At 36.6% G+C, this 11889-nt stretch overlaps 1 protein-coding gene across 1 annotated transcript in view; it reads left to right on the top strand.

The window, feature by feature from the left end:
• The first annotated feature begins 140 nt into the window (after positions 1 to 140).
• Positions 141 to 11889, top strand: part of ercc5 (excision repair cross-complementation group 5) — a 42184-nt gene continuing 30435 nt past the window's right edge. The window contains exons 1-10 of the mRNA XM_042334069.1: positions 141 to 232; positions 1152 to 1783; positions 2752 to 2881; positions 3631 to 3726; positions 4690 to 4794; positions 6969 to 7063; positions 7324 to 7459; positions 8290 to 8373; positions 9612 to 9708; positions 10493 to 10784. Of these exons, the coding sequence (XP_042190003.1) occupies positions 1303 to 1783; positions 2752 to 2881; positions 3631 to 3726; positions 4690 to 4794; positions 6969 to 7063; positions 7324 to 7459; positions 8290 to 8373; positions 9612 to 9708; positions 10493 to 10784 (1516 nt within the window). The 5' untranslated portion in view covers positions 141 to 232; positions 1152 to 1302. The remainder of the gene's footprint in view (positions 233 to 1151; positions 1784 to 2751; positions 2882 to 3630; positions 3727 to 4689; positions 4795 to 6968; positions 7064 to 7323; positions 7460 to 8289; positions 8374 to 9611; positions 9709 to 10492; positions 10785 to 11889) is intronic.

Genomic DNA, 11889 nt, shown 5'->3' with positions numbered 1-11889 from the left:
TTGTTCTTGCCTTTCCCGGTGATCAGGAGAGAGTCGCGTCAAAAGCTTCGGCTTCGGGCTCTGATCGTGGTCAATGGACGACGGCGTGGGTGTGCTGCGTCCCTTGTGTGTGGCAATGGCACAGCCCGCGGGAAGGGACGGACGTGGGCGCGGGCGCGGGCGCGCGCGGTGTCGCCTGAGCAACGAGGCTTAACCGGGACGCGTCCTCTCGCCCGTGTGGCCTTCACATTGGGTAACTATTGAGTATTTGCTACGTATAGTTTTGTTTCCCTTTGCGAGCGGGTTGGGTGGGGCGGTGGTGGCGATGAGCTGTAAGACGGCGGTTGCTTGTTGGTTGAGGGACTTGTAAGGGGGGAATGATGCAGAGTGACCAGAGACCTCTCCACACACACTCCCCACACCCCCACACTTCGAGGCTATATCATGATAATAATAATAATACCAATAATAATCCTTGCATTTGATACAGCGCCTCATCACATTGTTGAGATGTTCTCAAAGCGCTTCACCCCCCAATAGTCCTGTACAGTGAGTTGACTGTATGTTTTGGAGGTGGAATGGTCCAGGCTGTTCCCGGTAAAGAGCGACACGAGCCTTTCTTTGTTTAAAAAAAGAAGGCGAATCTCGTTTCCCATTGTGGCATTTGCAAGTTAAAAATATTAACTACTGTCAGTTGCCAATAGTTTGCCAGACAATCTGCTTTAACCCCTTATAACTGGTGTGTGGTGCCCCCTGCCCCAGTAGATTATGTAAATTTTGTAGATTGTGTAATTAATAATAGTAATTATTACTGTTAAGCGCTCGGCGGCGCTATCCTACATTGAGGGCGCGATACAAGTGCAAGTTCTTGTTGTTGTTGTTATGCACTGTGAAGTACAAAAGATGAGAGTATTTAGTCATTTCAGCAGAATAATTCTTATTGGTTGGTTTAATTTCAAGATTTTTCTGGTGCTGTAACCTGTCAACATTTGAGCCATTTTGAAATTTGTATTAAAATGCACTCAACAATTTAAAATCCTGATTTGAGCTTTAGTTTAAATTCTAGTGTACAGGACACTAAGTGTAAATAAGCTTGTTGTAACATGATTATTTACAAATTGGTTTGGTCGAAATATTAACATTCATATTCATTTTTGTTTATCATTTTTCAGATTTTGGGTGGCAGTAAAACATGATTATCCTAAGATGAAATTTATCAATTAAAAATTGAAAGACCAATAACTTGAATGTATCAAAAGACAAACAACTTGATGACTACACTTCTTTCAAGGCACTTCAATCCATACTAAATATCTCCATTCAATGCCCAACTCTACAGAAAATCAACCAGCAAAGCCTACTGAGAATACAAATAGTTTCAATGTCATTGAAGAGTTTGCTGCTGGTGACGGACCAAAAGCTTCTAATGCAGATTTGCTCTCCTATCGTGGCACTTGCCTTTGTCCTCTTGAAACCGGACATAGGACATGGAAGTTTCCTGTGCTCCAAGCTCAAGAAGTGTTTTATAATGTCTGTTCAGATTATGGTTTATTAAACCAGGCCACTATTATTGCGAATGCGCCTCTTTCTTCTAATGATGCAATTCCTTTGCAAGATGATACTTCAGCAGATGCTCAGATGGATGCAGCTACTTATGCAGACATTCAGGTTGACCCTCCAGATGTGACCCACAGAGGTAATGCAGAAATAGGCACTTTGTCTGACCTCCATGGAAAACAGCTGCTTGCCTGGGAGCTAGATACAGCAGATTTTAAAATAGTAACATCTAATTTGAGTAGAACAGGTGAGAAAATTCTGCAGAAATTATAACTAACTTGCTGTATGGAGAGTAGAAGTTAACCAATTATTCTCTACTAACTTCCTTTATCAGTATGAAAGGCTTCTTTGAAAGCCTTCTTTCTTGTGTGAAAGAAAGCCTGATTTGTGAGAACCATTCCAATATATGGATATTGGATATATTGGAGAAGTTTCTAAATAGTGGTTTCTGACTCTTGACTGTATACTTGAGAGTTATACACCAGTACATATAAAAAAGAATCTGAATAATGTAGAACACATGCAAATCTCAATTATTAAACATCAATTTCAAACATCATCAGAAGAACTCCAAAATATGACAGATAAAATTAGGTTGAAAAAAGAAAAATATTGGTAATATTTAAGCAAATTGTGATTCTTTTTATTTCAATAGGAAAAAGCAGTATGTATATTATTCCAAATGCTTGTGTCTCAATTTAATTGACAAATGTGCCCAAAAGTTGTAATTGTCAAAACACTTATTAAATTGTATATAATTTCCTGAATTAGTAATGCTCACTAAATTTAAATGTGAATGTAACTGCTGTAGATTATAAGCTTTGCTATGCACAAACTGGCTGCCACGTTCGACCACAAAATATATAGTCAATCCACTTTACTTTTTTATCTTATGAAGCACTTTGAGATGTCTCGATGATGTGATAAAGTTCTATACCAAATGCAAGTATTATTATAAATGCGAATAAAATTAATTTACAAATATAGTACAACAATTTTAGCACTTTTTTAAACACATTTTAGCTTGTTGACAGTAGTTTTGATACTTGTGTACCTTTACCAGACATTGTTTGTTTTCTGCTGGTCTTGATTTTGTTTTCACCGGATAGTCCCTATTTGCTCTGATGTTTAATACTTTGCCAACCAAACTTTTAAATGTCCAAAGCTTCAAATCCAACATTTAATACAGCTAAGAATAAACTTTTTATTTTGCAGGGCACGTTAAGAAAAAAAGTACAAAAAAGATGAAACCATTAGAGATGCACAACCCAAAAATCATTGATTCCTCTCCATATGCAGTGCTAGAAGAAATAAAACAACGCAAAGTTTTGGATCTTCGAAGATGGTCAGTATTTTTATCTGCTTCCACATTCATTTAAATTTAATGAAACTGTGTAGCTCAAAACAATCCAGTATTTTCCTTGAATGAATATTTCTTGATTTATGCCATGGATCACTAATGATCGAACACCGACTTACTGAGACTCATGCTAATGTTGGGGGTGCCGTTTCTTGACAGCCCCACAGGCTACTTTACAGAAGATCAGAGAGGTAGGGAGATGACAGAGCATGAATAAATTTGAAAGTGTTAGTGAGCATCTTGAAATTGATCCGTTCTGAAGCGGAAAGTCACTGGAGCCCGTTAAGCCAGCTTTTGTACTAAAAATTGGCCAACTTCTGGGTCATCAAGTTACTGCTGATAAGACCTTCTGCGTGTTGTTTGCAGGAAGCAATACTGTCATCACTTATTGTACATGCATCTGTAGGATTGTACATTCCTATCTGTAGGAAGCATTGCTGCCATTCACTTCTTGCACACTGTTCAGAAAGCACAACTGATGTCACTTTGTGCTGCAAATAGGAAGTCATGTCGGTGGTTACCTGGAAGTTGCCATTTTTGCACTTCATTATAATGCTGCCTCAGAGATAATGAACCCAGGCAGCCACCTTTATAATATAGGGTTAGCCTATATTACCAACAATTTTCACTGGTCTGTTCTCTATAAAAGGAATACAACCAGTATTTTCCTAAAACAGCCTAATATGGTTTACTAATATTAATTTTAATACTCAACTTTTCATATTCTGTTCCAGGTATTGCATCAGTCGTCCTCAGTACAAGACGTCATGTGGAATTTCTTCTTTAACTTCTTGTTGGAACTATTTGTTTAGTACCTGTGGAACAGGAAGGTAAAATCATGTCTAGTCGATATTTAATCAGCTTTATCTTGATTCTGCTATGAAATCGTTTTGGTCATGTACAACACTTAGTTATTATGACGGTTTCTTAGTTTAATTCTCATAATTTTACTACAATATTTGTTTTAGTGGTAGGATAGGATTTTCTTAAGTCATATGGTAGAGTGAATTGCTATGACCTCATACAATAACAATATTAGACACGATTGCACCATTGTCCATCAAGCCTTGACCTATTGATTGAGTCCTGAAGGTAGAGACATTGAGCTGCTTCAGAGACATTGAGTGCACTGACTCGATTTTGGTTCTGGTTCCTTGTTGAAACCTTAGAGGAGAGCAGAGAAATGCTGGACAATCACCCACCCATTGTGGTATGATACTGGTAGAATGAAGGTATGCAAATCCATAGATACTATTATCCAGTGGTTTAGCTCATTTGTGCCACAGAAATCTTCCTGAACTCTTTTGGTGAGTTTGTGACTGGGGAGGAGCAGTTTTGCAGGAAGCAAAATCGAGTCAGTGCACTCAGTGTCTCTACCTTCAGGATTCAGTGAAATTGGCATGAGAATGTGATGCTGAGTAAAAATAAAACAACAGTAGGAAAGAAATTACTGAGGAACACTTGTTAAACTTTTTTTTAAGAAACAATATTGAAAAGCAATGTGAAATCTGATTTGAAGCATTAATTGGAGAAAAAATTAATCAGTTTCTTGTCTCCTCATTTCAAGGACAAATATGTAGGATTATAACCAGTCATGTAAAAATCAAAAATCCATTGCTCCAAAAATCCATTGCTCCAGTGCATAATTACTTTAATGTATAAAAATTTCTAATAGCAAGTTCTATTGCTGAGTTAAAGATTGGAAATTTAAAAGAAGAAGTTAAATACTATTGGAGTATTCCTGTCAACTCAGAAACTGAGTTTCGTGTAAGAGTAATGGATGTTTTCCACAGTCTGCCACCAATTACCCAAGAGGAAGCTTTACATATCTTGGGTTTTCAAGAGCCCTATGAAGACATCAAATTCGGACCCTTTACAGGAAATGCAACATTAATGAGGTAAGAGACTCTAGATCAGGGGTGGTCAATTATTTTGGCTGGCGGGCCACTTTGTGAGTTTTGGTAAGCTTCGCGGGCCACACACTTAATACAGATGCAAATGTTTAATAATAGCTCAAAATCAAGTCTTGCGCTTGTACCTGCATAAAATAAAGTATAAATTGACATTCATTAGAATTAGGTTAAATAAAAACAACTCATTGAACAGACATTTATTCAATATTTATTAATTTATTCACATATTGATGAGAATGTGAGAAACTCACTCAATGGGAAGAATGAAAGCGCTGATGTGCGTTAACCAGACAATTGAAGTCAGGCATCGTCTCCATTGTTGCAATGCGGAGTACTGGTGCACGGTGGTCATCAGTCATCACAGATCTATTTTTGAGTTATTGAATCTCATCACAGAAAATGTCTCCTCGCATATATATGTTGATCCAAACAGCACAAGCATCCTCCGGGCATGAGCCTTTATTTTTGGAAAGGTATATTCATTAAGAGAGGCATAAAAACTGGGAAGCGGCACCGATTTAAATTGCTCCACAAGCCAAGGATCACATTGCAGGTCAATAAGCTCAAGTTGGAGGTCAAATGGGGCTTTGTCAACATCAAATGAGAAAGGTGAAGAGACTAAAGTCAGGTCATTTTTGATCAAATTGAAATCCTGGAATTGGCGAGAAAATTTGGTAGATAGGTCAAGTAGTGACGAAGTATACTTTTTAAGGCTTTGATCGCAAACAGTAATCTGCTGCAAAGTTGGAAAGTGGGCGAACAGCCTGGTTCCTATCTGACGCGATAAAATAAATAATTTTGTCATAAATTACTTGATACTGGAATACAAATCGTGCACAAAGGCCCCCTTCCGTTGCAGTTTGGAATTCGGTTCATTCATGTAGCCCATGATATCAACGGCAAATGTGAAATCAGAGAGCCAATTCGCATCATTCAGCTGTGGGAAATCCGAATCTTTTTGGTTCATGTCCAAAAATAAATCAATTCCTGTTCTCAGTTCCCATACTCTTTCTTTTCAAGACCTTTCCTAAACTAAGCCATCTTACATTTGTGTGATACAGACATCACAACTCTTATTGAGTGCCAGTGAAAAAATTGCTTACTTTATTTTGTAACTGCACACTTTCTATTTTTTTTATTTTATTTTTTAATTTATTTTTATTTTATTTGTTCTATTTTCCACCCACACTGGTAAAAAAAATATTTAGAACTCCATTCTTTGTTGAATATTCAGCCTTCAGCGTCCACTTTCCGCTTCTTTGATAAACTCATTTTGAATTAACGTCCTCTTCGGTGAAAAGTATCGCCGCGGTTGCTGCACGCGTTTTTGAAAATTTGCCGATCCATACATTTCTGACGTCAGCCTGATTCGACACTTAGGGGAGCGTGCGCACAACTAAGCAGTGTGTTTGGCTGATGTTCCCGGTCAGATTCAAATGTGAAACTTGTGCGACTTTCTGGGACTGAACGGACTATAATTTTTTCTATTGCTTGACACAATGACGGGCCGGATAGAATCATTTGGCGGGCCAGATATGGCCTGCGGGCCGTCTTTTCCCCATCCCTGCTCTGGATTGTCTAAATGTTCAATTTTGTTGCAAATATGTATTGTGACACAAATAAATACATTTTACAAAGTAACATTACCCTTTCATTTACGAAGGATGTACTGCATGGAAGCAGGACACTCGTCCCAATGAGTCCTTACCAGTAATTTATAAGCTAGTGAAATGTGTGAGCAAATTGGAAGATTATGTTTCTTTCAAACTTCTTCTAGTTATCAGTACAAGGAGAAGCTCCCTTCTCTTTTCAAATAATAGCATGTGATCTAACTTTCACCTGAAAGCGTAGACAGAAATTTGGTTTAGTGTCTTGTTCAAAAGATAACATCTTTGACAATGCAGCACTCCACAGGATTGCACTGGCATGTCAAGTGAGACTATGAGCTCATCTCAACATCAGGTTTGAACTTCTGATCCAGACCCAAAATTGTTATAAAAGTACTACAAATCGAGCCAGTCTGACCACTGAATATTGAATTTTAAAATTCAGGGATATAATTCAGTCTAGAGGCATATTTAAACTATCATATCATATATCATTTTAAACTAGTATTGGTGAGGAAAAGGGAAAGGTTAATTTTTTTCCATTTTTTATAGATGGTTCAGGCAGCTCAATGATCATTTTCACATGAAAGGCTGTTGCTATGTTTTATACAAGCCTAATGGAAAAAACAGGACAGTTGGAGAAACTGGTATGTGGAACATATTGCTGACCATAGTGCTACCTTTGTTTTAGCTACTTAAAGACTAACAGGTTTTAAAACATGTACACCTTTCTCTCTTAGAACACCAATTTCTGTAAATAACAACTGACTATCATTGGGGGTGGGGGGAGAAGGACTAGTAAGTATGGAGTATCCTTGCCATCTAATAATGGCAAGATTATGTATTGTTTGTCTTATGGTAGCAGAAATTACAATTTATTTACTTAATGTTTACATTTCCTTTCCAGCTGAAGGAGCTCTAATGAAGTTAACCCAAGGGCTGAAGGATGAGTCTATGACTTTCGTCTACCACTGCCAGAATCATTATTTTTGTCCTATTGGATTTGAAGCTACCCCTTTAAAAGCAAAAAAGCATATCAGTGAGTATGTATAACACCATAACTAGCCTTCTTTAAAGGATCCGGCTCAGCATTTATTTATATATAGTATATCATACTATATTTAAGTAAGTAGCTGTAAGTAGGAACCCAGTTAATAGTCAATTGGCGATCACTTTTCCTGGGGTAATATTCCCTTTAAAAAAAATAATAATTTGGTCACTCAATCCACAACTGTTTGTGGTACACTGCTGTGTGCAATTGGCTGACGTGTTTCACCCACAAAATATACAGTCAGTTCACTTTACAGTATATTCTGTGAAGCGCTTTAACTCGTCTTGAAAACATGATAAGTCGCTATATCAAATGCAAGGATTATTATGTATATTTTTCATTAATAATCTGTTTGGCTTTCACAATGTTCAAAAGAAAACTAAGGAAGCAAGGTAATCTAATTGTTCCATAACGGAGAAAATGCAACAAATTCAGGTATTTTCAAATACTGTAGAGTCATGGTATAAGGAAATTTCTATCATCATTCTGATATGAATATAGATGCAAATACTGGTCAAGTTTTTATCTCCTTATGAAATAAAAGATATTCTGAATTACTTTCCTTCTAGCTGAGTGTGTAAATACATATTGGTTGATGTGGTGTTGAGCCAGACAGACATAATTTTTAGTTGATCTCAACAAGGGCAGTGCTGTAGTTAGCATTATAATTCATGGGTCTGATTGCTATGGAGTGACCTTCACTTGAATGAATGGATTTCTGCTGAGACCACGGTAGGCTTCAGCTATTATATTCAGTAATACAGCAAGGAAAAAGGTGAATTATGTTGACTGAGAGGAGCTGTATTTTATTTTTATTAACAGAGGGAAGCTCCATTTTGATGAAATGGAATTCTGGATTTTAATAGGTGAACCAAGTAAGAAACATCCAGCCATTCACTGTAAAAAGTAAGTATATCATATTGACATGGTTTTTCCACGAATGTCAATAGTAAATGGACTCTTTGGGTGTAATAAGCTGGCTATAATTGTTCAGTGCCTTGTAATAAATTCAGAATCTGTGAATATAGATCACAACATAATCAAACAAAATAACATTGGAATATTTATCTAGACTCCCCACTTGCTTCTGTGGTAGTGTGATTTGCATCAATGGTTACGTAACCAATCAGTATATTCGGAAGCTCAATCAGTTATAAATAAAGCAAAATTATCATTGAATTCTAATTCACTTCTAGGCTAATCACTGACAACGGCAACATAAATATTGACAAAAACCCAACTGCTTACAAGCAAAAGTCATAGAGGAGTCACTTGCTGGATATTATTATGCTTTATATATTGCATAAAAATCCTAAGAGCATTTTGTGACAAATTATTTTCATCTGATTGCAAGGAATAAAATTAATATAGACTTGGAGGATAAACACTCGCAGATTTTCCTGCATATGTAGATAATTAGTCGACTTATTTCTAAAAGAAAAAAATGGGCAGGTGCTGATAACCTTGTATATCAATCATTTTCTGATTTTACTTTTCAGCATATGCTAATATCAAAATGCAATGATTATTATTTTTGAAGAATACTATAATGCTATAATACTATAATAATATGAAAATTTATTTTATAATAAAATGTATAGATTTTAATGTTATGGTTGCATAAAAATGCACTGCAATTTATATCACGTTATGACTTTAATTACATTCACTCCAGTTAATTGGATGAAATTTGCAATTTGATGAGTGATTCATTCATTTAATCATTTGTGTAAAATTGATTATCAAGCATAGTAAATATCCAAGAAATTCCTTGAAATGGCTCTTTAACCCAAAGGTGATTAAGCAAATATTCTAGGAAGCTATCTGCTTGGCTCGTGCTTTTGACAAAAAAAATCTCAAACTAGATAAATTGGGAAGCCTTATATTATACAAAATATTCCTTTAATTATATCTGTGGAACATCTCATGAAAAATCACTCATTATCAATATAGGTTATTGCTACTAAAAGTTTTTAATTTTTGACTAATAGTGATTCATTTTACATCAGCATATTTTAATTGATTCACAACTATTTCAATAATTGCTGAAAGTGTGTATCCACCTTGTAAAAAAGGGTGTAGGTTTACTCAGAAGTGTTGCAAAATGTATCAACTAATATAACTGGTGTAATCTCTTGCTTTAGGTGGACAGACATAGTGACCGATCTCAATACTCAGAATCCTCAGTACCTTGATATTCGAAATACTGACAAGGGTATACAGTCCAGAAAAACCCTAAAGGTAAGATATTCCCAAGAAAGCAAAGAGAGGACAACTCAAAGCACATCATAGTAACACTGTGCAGTGACCTTTTCTAGCCAAATGTGGCAACCACTTTCCACCCAGCAAATTAAGTGAACGACCAATTTATTTTATGTGGGAGATTGTTAGCCAGGACACTATAGGGAGACAGGACTTCAGTTTTCTGTTTTTGGTTTAAAGTATGGGAACCATGCTCGACAGATGGAAAACCCCTCATTTTGAGCTAAAGTTGTTTACTAATCAGCAGTTTGAATCTGAGTGGGGCTAAGAACTATGATGGTCACCTTGAATCTGAGTGGGGCTCAGATGGTAAGAGACCTGCCTCTTATTATAGGTCAAGCTCCAAGGCATGCACAGGCACAACTAGCCATCTGATCTGCGTGAATTAATGTTACACCTGGTAGTTTCACTTACTAAGCTATTGGAAAAATTTCATTTTTAACTGAAAATGTATGATTTTCCACTACAGTTCCATCTTTGCAATTTCTCTCTACACATTTTCAAACGTTGTCCAATAATGAATAGGAACAGTGCCTCCTGGTCAGGGTGAGCATGTTTTTCCCTTCCAAATTCACTTTGCTTCTGTCATTGTAAAGCCAGTAAAACAAACTACACTTGAACCAAGCAATTACAATCCATAGTTTTCCCATTTGAAATATTGGGCCAAATGGTATGTTTGCAGTTTTTTTAAGATATGTTGCACTTACTTTATTCTGGAACCATACCAGTCATTTTTAATGCTGTCTAAATTTGTGATGACTAGGTTGGTGGAAACCTGCATTGTATAATGGCGTTCCAGCGACTGAACTGGCAGAGGTTGAACACTTGGATGATGAACATTGGAAATTTTAGATATGAATCTTCCAAGAGGTCAAGATGCAAGGCCAATACTTCCAAATCTGACCTAGCAAGCAACTTAAGTGACCATGATGAACCAACAGTTGACAGCAGAAGTAGTGGTGATGGTTTCCCGCAGGTGTCTGAGTGGAACCCAATCTCCCACCCATATGAATACAGAGATGGAGTATCGCCTGAAAGTGAAACTGATGACGAAAGTATTGAATGACCAGTACAATGTTCCGTAGAACATATCTAATTCTGTAGTGATGTTTGTAATGTAAAATATTATTTGGAGAATATCAGATTCAGAATTGTTGAAATAGGCATTATAAATGTTAGTTTGATTACTGTAGATTTCATGGAAATATGACTACACGTTTCATGAAAACGTCAAAGGTTATCAATTAGCAATTATTAAAGGTTTTTTCAAATTATGTTTGTAATTAAGTAAAATGCTCACAGAAAGTAGTTCTTAACAATGTTATAGCTTGGCAATACGTAATTGCTCAGCCTGTTATGTAATTTGTGTAAGGAACAATGCAATACAACTTACATTTAATAACACCCTTCATGTCAAGAGGACATTTCAAAACATGAGAGCTGAGAGGGAAGGGGAGGATGAATGAAAGCGTGAATGAAATCAAATAAGCACATTCAGGGCAGTTAATAATAGATTGGAAACATTTCATTACTTCTATTCATTTATAATGAAACGCAAAATAAATTTCAAGTATTTTGCGTTTCATTATTTCTTTAGTATTTTTAAAAAGCTAATTTTAAAGAAAATATTCATCTGCAAGGAATTTACATTTTGAAATTAATAAAATGTGCTTCTACTTTATTCAGAACTGTTATTTTATACCTCTGCCAACTGTACACAAAAAACTTTTGAGAATGTTTCAAGAGTACACTACAGTCCAATATCCACATCAATTGGGACCAACGCCTGTCGAGGACATGAAAACAGTGTGGATAGAAGGCTGCATGTGTATGTACCTCTCTTTAAATGTGTGCTTACCTGCAATCAGCTCTTTCAATCTCACATTTCTCGAGTAAAATCATGAGCCTTATTACAATTCTTGTAATTAAAATATTTCATCCAAAAACAACAACTTGCATTTATATAGAGCCCTCCATGCCGGGCTGTGTCTCAGAGTGCTTAACAATGGCAGAGCCTGAGGCCAAGCCAAGGGAAGGGGGAAGGTGACCATAGATGCGGTCGAAGAGGAAGGTTTTCACGCGCGACCTGAAGATGGGGAAGGAGGGGGTGAGGCAAAGGGGTTGAGGGAGGGAGTTCCAACGTTTCAGGGTGTAGTGGCT

This window comes from Callorhinchus milii, unplaced genomic scaffold, assembly GCF_018977255.1.
Source record: "Callorhinchus milii isolate IMCB2004 unplaced genomic scaffold, IMCB_Cmil_1.0 Scaffold4, whole genome shotgun sequence".
In the NCBI taxonomy this organism is placed as follows: Eukaryota; Metazoa; Chordata; class Chondrichthyes; order Chimaeriformes; family Callorhinchidae; genus Callorhinchus; species Callorhinchus milii.
Note: the sequence above shows the minus strand (reverse complement) of the source record. Positions and strands in the feature narration are given on the sequence as shown.